General features: G+C 43.6%; 1 protein-coding gene across 1 annotated transcript; it reads right to left on the minus strand.

Moving 5' to 3' along the window:
• Window positions 1–1,094: 1,094 nt before the first annotated feature.
• On the minus strand, window positions 1,095–2,839 carry FAM240A (family with sequence similarity 240 member A). Its single transcript, XM_068983131.1, has 2 exons — window positions 2,697–2,839; window positions 1,095–1,197 (listed from the first exon to the last, which is right to left on the minus strand). The coding sequence occupies exons 1-2, from the start codon at window positions 2,837–2,839 to the stop codon at window positions 1,095–1,097; spliced, it is 246 nt and encodes an 81-aa protein (XP_068839232.1).
• Between the last annotated feature and the right edge of the window lie 4,559 nt (window positions 2,840–7,398).

The following is a 7,398-nucleotide window of genomic DNA, read 5'->3' on the forward strand; positions in this document are numbered from 1 at the left end:
ATGTAAGACTTTGCAGGTGCTAGCTACCTACAACCATCAAGTACGTTACAACATACATCTCTCTCTCTGCTCCTTTGCCCTGTTTGGGAAGTGCACCAGCCCTAGTTATAATTTTCACTTTAAGAAGCAGCAACCCTGTAAGGGGATCTGAGAGATAGCGGGGCAGTGACAATGATATTTCAAAGTCCAGAATCTATGTGACAGACACTTTGTTGGGGTGGCAAGATACACCTTAGCTGCCAGCATGTGGAGATTTAAAGCAAGAAAATGAAGAGCACATAGGACTTCCCTAGTGGTCCAGTGATTAAGACTTCTCACTTGTCGGGGGCGTGGGTTTGATCCTAGTCAGGAGAACTAAGATCCTGCATGCCTGAATGGCCAAAACAAGGAGCACCCATGCCAGCAATGGCATGGCAACCACGTTATATTAAAATTATCCTAATCTTATTGAGTGGTTCTATGTGAACGTGTTTTTGAATAAGCCAATTAAATTCATGTGAAGAAAACATAGTATTAGATCAATTAATTTATGAACCTTGTACTAATGACTATTTACAACATTTTTATTGCTGCAGATAGGTGCATTTCTCTTATTAAAAGAAAACAAGAGAAAGGATTACATGATCTGTTTCTTAGGAGAGATGTAGAGCAACAGTACTGTGCAAATGTTTAAAGTCTTGGGTTGGCCAAAAGTTCATTTGAGTTTTTCCATAAGATGTTATCAAAACGCCTGAGTGAACTTCTTGGTCAACCCAGTATGACTGTAAAAATCATCACCCCCCACCTCGTGTGCTTAGAATTTCAATATTGGGATTTCAAAATTAGAAGATAATATGGAAATAAAGTAAGCTACATAGAGCTTTGATGTTAGATAATTCCATCTTTAGGGGTACTGGGAATAATATTCTGGCTCCCATGAAGAGAGGACTGTCTTGGCTAATAATTCCCACTCAGCCCTGGGGAAGGATCCACAGTAAACCCCTCACAGGTGGGGGAAACAATAGTATGGGATATGTATGGTGTAGCAAAGGGACTAAGGGATTTGCACTGGCTTCTCCTGGCAGAATAACCTCAGTGCTTTGTATCCTCTTGTGTCAATGCAGCTCTTGGCCAACATTAGCCTGCTTTTCTGTCTCATCTGGATTGTTGCGTAGTCTCAGCTTTGTTTCCACTTTCTGCTTCCATTCTTCCCTGAGCCTGAAAATAGAAACAAAATATACAAATGGAGCATTCCTCTCCATGACTTTTGGTTCAGGGAAGCTCTTTTCCCTTTTATTCTGAAGGTGTTTTAAGTATGCTTGTGTGTGCTTTTGTGTGTTTGGGCTTTAAAAGGTATGCAGAGGACTTGCAAATTTAAATATATACATATTTGAAATCTCATTTCTATTTGAGCCCTGGTGGCTTGGATGGTAAAGCATCTGCCTACAATGTGGGAGACCTGGGTTCGATCCCTGGGTTGGGAAGATACCCTGGAGAAGGAAATGGCAAACCACTCCAGTACTTTTGCCTGGAAAATCCCATGGACAGAGGAGTCTGGTAGGCTACAGTCCATGGGGTCACAAAGAGTTGGACATGACTGAACGACTTCACTTTCTTTCTTTCTTGCTATTTGAATACTATTTTAGTCTTAATTTCTAAAATTTCCTTTGAAAGTGCAATATCTTTAAAGTTTAAGAGGAGGGAAAAGCCCTGCCAATCTAGAATTGTTTACCCAGCAAAGCTATCTTTCAAAAACCAGAGATGAGATAAAATTGTATTCATATGATTGCAAGGTTCTTACCCTCTACAGGAAATGATGTATCACTTGAAGGTAGACTGTGATAAGTATATAAATCCTAAAGCAACCGCTAGAATAACACACAGAGATATAGCTAAAAAGCCAATAGAGGAGATAAAATGGCTAGCATACACATGCCCCACAGCCCCTGGCTACTCACTAGCTGTGGTCTTGGTGAACAGACAGCAACTGAACTGTTCCCTCTGAGGGAACAGACAAGCTGGCCTGTCCTTTCCTGTGGCCTGTAGGTGACTCCCTGCAGTCATCGAGAGGCTGTATGTGTGAGGGTGGTGAAGGGCCACTGTTTCCAGAGACAGCAACCTAGGTCTGCTCGCATGAGTCACTGCTCTCCACTCGACTTCTTTGGCTAGAACAGGGTTGCATACCAGAGGGCCAAGAGCCTCCCAGAACCACGCAGGACATCCTGTGTCATTATCCAAATGAGCACCGGCCATTAGCTGATCACTGTCTCCTTTGTTTGATTGTTCTTCATGGATACATCTGTTGACATGCTCCACAAATTTAGTGTAACCCTCACACACTAGAAATGCTGACAGAGAGGAGAGATTTTTCTGGTTATAAAGATGAGAGCTGTGTACACTTGTTAACTTGGAAGAATTTCTTAAATTACTGCCCATAACCATAAATGGTGGCAGGACTACATGCAAAAATTAAAATAATTGCATCCTCTAGGATTGGCATTTTTCTGGGAAAATAAATTTTGCTTTCAAAACACACAGAAGCAAAGGTCATTATGATGTGTCCATGTAGGTTCATGAATTGTAACAGAGTACCTTCTGGTGGGGCATGTTGCTGGTGGGAGAGGCTGTGTGATGGAGTTTTGCTGTGAACCTAAAACCACCCTAAAATTCAGTTTATTTTTAAAAATTAATAATAAACAAGTAGATAAGGCACGTACTTTCTCAGTGCACTTCTTCCCAGGCGATGTTCTTCTGATTCTCGATAGTAAGTCTGTTTGCCAATTTCCCTTTCCCAGAAGCGTTTGAGCTCGTGACAGGTGTTCCGGCAGAAGACCTCCCGGCGGACGTACTGATTGTTCATCCCCTGGAAAAGAAAATATCGACTGAACCCCCACAGAACATGCTCCCTTGTACTCTGGAAGGTACAGATCCTGCTGTTTAACTCCTGAGGGAGACCCCAATCTGGCACAAAACCTCGTGATAGGGACACACTGGTTTATTGATGAGATCCAGGGATGTGACTGCAGAAGCTCCCCGCTGAAGCATGTCACAAGTGAAGTGAAAGTTGCTCAGTCTGACTCTTTGCGACCCCAGAGACTATATATAGTCCATGGAATTATCCAGGCCAGAATACTGGAGTACGTAGCCTTTCCCTTCTCCAGGGGATCTTCCCAACCCAGGGATCAAACCCAGGTCTCCCACATTTCAGGAGGATTCTATACCAGCTGAGCCACAAGGGAAGCCCAAGACTACTGGAGTGGGTAGCCTATCCCTTCTCCAGCATCTGACAAATACCTCTGTCCTTCCTTCCCCCTCACAAATGAATGACTTCTCAGCTTTTTATCAGAAGGAAGTATTTTATGCTATTTATGTTATTGGCATTTTATACTATTGGTCCCCTTAGTTATCATATCTCCATGAGTCAATATCCCCTTCCTCATATTCTAGGCGAGACATTTGAGAAGTGATTAAATTTGCTCGAGGTCTCATGGCTGTAACAGGCAGAAGGCAGGCTGCACACCTCGGAACATTTTCAGGCTCTTTACTAAAGAGATTTGTCACAGAAAATAGTCCCAACATCTGACACAACAGAGCAAGCAGCTCAGTGTGCACATGCATGTGTGTACACGCACGTGTGTATATATGCACACTTGTGTGTGGAATCATACATATCAGATACTCAATAATGCTCACTTTTTACATGAAGAGACCACTGCCCAACTCCCAGACCTTGGTGGGTCCAGCAGACAGGTCAAAACAGGGGCTGAGGGGTGAGAGTGGGTGCAGGGAAAGGAGTTAATGGGCAACTGGAAATGTCCGAGGAGGCAGAGGCAGGGGTACTGGAGGCATTCTGAAGAGGTCAACTCCACGTGGTGAACCAAAGTGAGGTGTGTCAGTGGAGCTGCCCAGGCCATGCTTGTGCAAAGACAGGCAACCAGAGAAAGAGCGTTGTGCAGAGCAGCCCTGAGCAATGTTGGACAGAGTTTGAGTTGTTTGGGCACTAACATCCAAGGGAACCCTTGAAGGGGCATGTGGATACTCGGTCTAGAATCAGCATGAAGTTCTGGATCACAGCTCTCCCAGAGGGATGGGCAAGGACACTAGGGCAGGATGGAAGCGAGACAGGTTTGAAACCAGACATTTACTCCAGACCTATCAACTTGATGCACCTTCTGTCAGCCAATAATTCTCCAGGTCTCAGTCTCCTCATCTTTAAAATTTCTCTGAAGATTAAATTTGATCATAAATGTAAAAGTGTTTTGCAGTTTATGAGTTCTGATCTCAATATACATAGCCTTTTGTAATTCTAAAACCTCAAATTGTACAGGATATAGGAAAATAATTAGCAATAAGTAATCATCACAACCTCCCCCCAACTTTCTTTTTATAAACATGAAATAATCATACTTCTCTTTTCTTTCTGAATCAGTGTCTGTTGACCTTCACCGAACCTGGAGTCACTTGGGGAGCTTTACAAAAAATGGATGCCAGGGATTCCTCCTTAAGGAGTCTAATTTCATCAGCCTTGAAAATGTACTGGGTGTCAGGATTTTTAAAAGTTTCTCCTGTGATTCTAATGTGCAAGCGAAGGTGAGAACTCAGTCTTTGATCCTGTCCTCTTGTGTGTTGGTCATGTCTGTGTCCAGAGCTGGCTCCAGGGAAGCTAAGGTAGTGAAGGCTGGGCCTAGGTATGTCTCAGCAACAGCTGTCTTTCAGGGTAGACACTATTTTGCAGGTAAGGAAGCTGAGTAGCAATCTGACCTTATCAATGTAATATAGCTGGTTAAGGGGGCAGCTGTCATACTCAGGGCCCAAGCCCCATCCCCTGCCCTCAACTGTCCCCTAAGAAGGAGGAGAGTGACTTTCTTATCTCCTGGAAATGCTTAGTGATCTCACGATTTCCTGGCAAAAGAGCAGAAATCCAACTGACTTTGCAGAAAGCTCCCAGAGCTTTTAGGAAATGAGATTATCCTATGTTTTATTTAAATATATTAAAGTGTGTACTGGTGCTCAATAAATATTTGTTGAATTGAATAAATGCCCCCCACCTCCAAGTTATCTTTATCCTGAAGGTCTGGCCAGGAAGTGGCAGTGGTCCCTGTGGCAGTGCTTCAGGCATTGAGGGTCAGTCTGTGGGACCAGTAAAGGGCACCCTGAGGTCACCTGGCCTGGCCTGAGGGCCTCAAGGTGATTCCTAAGGCCCGGGACATGCAGGATGAGTGGGTAGGAGTACCCATGGTGTGGGAAGTGGACTCTGCAGAGGCCTATGGTGAGAGCCCTGCAGACACAGAGGGACAGAAGCAGATGGGGTGGGTGGCCTGGTAACATTTTTGGGTTGTGGAAATGTTTTATATCTTGTTTCTCATCATGGTGACACAGCTGTATACAATGAAACTTATCAAACTGTACACCTAAAACAGGTGGATTTTATTACACTTAAGTTATGTCTCAATAAATAGAGAAAAACTGTCTTCTATCTTTGGACTAGAGATTCATCCAAGTTCCCCAGTTCTAACCTCCTTGGAGATTCAGCATCTTATTAGCCCATTCCCTCACAGATAATACACATTTCCGGGAACATTTGTGTTTTCTGGCTTCTGAAATGAGGACAACTACTCTAGCTTGCAGAAGGGTGACAAGGAAGATATCAGTAGAAGGAAAGTCCTTTGAAAATGTGGAAGATTGTCCTCAATGAATAAATGACTATTCATCTGTATCTGCTCAACAATGCCAACAATACTATCCACCAGACTGCATTCCCAGGTGGCACAGTGGTAAAGAATCTCCCTGCCAATGCAGGAGACGTAAGAGACACAGGTTCAATCCCTGGGTCAGGAAGATCCCCTGGAGGAGAAAATAAGGCAACCCATTCCAGTATTCTTGCCTGGAAAATTCCACGAACAGAGGAGCCTGGTAGGCCACAGTTCTTGGGGTCGCAAAGAGTCAGACATGACTGAACGACTGAGCACATAGCGCAAAGCATTCCTGTTGAGAGACTCAATAGTATTCCTTCCAGTCAATCACCACCAACTCAGAAAAGCCATAACTTCAATGACAATTATAAACTTTACCTCACAAAATTAATGCATGCTTAAAGAGAACAGCAGCATGTAACACCTTCATAGAATTCAGCTAAACAAAGTGTGTTGAATTTTTCACCATCGGCGAGGCATCAGTACTGCCCTGGGGGCCAATTGATCTTAGTGAGTCAGCTGAGACAAAGGTACATTTGCGCATTGTGAGTGCTAATTGCTGTGCCAATCATTTAACTTCCCAAGTCTCTGGTTACTCAGAGTATTAAACCCAAATTGAGGGATGTGAGAGTTATCTTCATAAGCATCCTATGACTCTAGGCTAGTTGTGGTTCACTGTGTCCCAGCTGACCAAGGAAATTCCAATACATACACATTGCTGAGCTTGGCAGCAGCAATGGAATGGACCAGCAGCAGGGCTTGCAGAGATGCACAACCCACCAGCTCTGATAGGAGGAGCTGTGGTCCCACTGGGTGGAGTAGACGCTCACTACTTTTCTCTGTCTTCTCAGCGTGCTTTATTGACTATGCCAAAGCCTTTGACTGTGTGGATCACAACAAACTGGAAAATTCTTAAAAGAGCTGGGAATACCAGAGCACCTGACCTGCCTCCTGAGAAATCTGTATGCAGTTCAAGAAGCAACAGTTAGAACTGGATGTGGAACAACTGACTGATTTCAAATCAGGAAAGGTGTACGTCAAGGCTGTATATTGTCACCGTGCTTATTTAGCTTATATGCAGAGTACATCATGAGAAATGCGGGCTGGATGAAGCACAAGCTGGAATCAAGATTGTCGAGAGAAATATCAACCTCAGATATGCAGATGACACCACTGTTATGGCAGAAAGCAAAGAAGAACTAAAGAGCCTCTTGATGAAAGTGAATGAGGATAGTGAAAAAGTTGGCTTCAAACTCAATATTCAGAAAACTAAGATCATGGCATCTGGTCCCATCACTTCATGGCAAATAGATGGGGAAACAGTGGAAACAGTGTCTGACTTTATTTTTTTGGGCTCCAAAATCACTGTAGATGGTGACTGCAACCATGAAATTAAAAGATACTTGCTCCTTGGAAGAAAAGTTATGACCAACCTAGACAGCATATTAAAAAGCAAAGACATTACTTTGCCAACAAAAGTCTGTCTAGTCAAAGCTATGATTTTTCCAGTAGTCATGAATGGATGTGACATTTGGACTATAAAGAAAGCTGAGCACCAAAGAATTGATGCTTTTGAACTGTGATGTTGGAGAAGACTCTTGAGAATCCCTTGGACTGAAAGGAGATCCAACCAGTCCATCCTAAAGGAGATCAGTCCTGGGTGTTCACTGGAAGGACTGATGTTGAAGCTGAAACTCCCATGCTTTGGCCACCTGATGTGAAGAGC

The sequence above is a fragment of the Capricornis sumatraensis genome, chromosome 10, assembly GCF_032405125.1.
Source record: "Capricornis sumatraensis isolate serow.1 chromosome 10, serow.2, whole genome shotgun sequence".
NCBI lineage: Eukaryota > Metazoa > Chordata > Mammalia > Artiodactyla > Bovidae > Capricornis > Capricornis sumatraensis.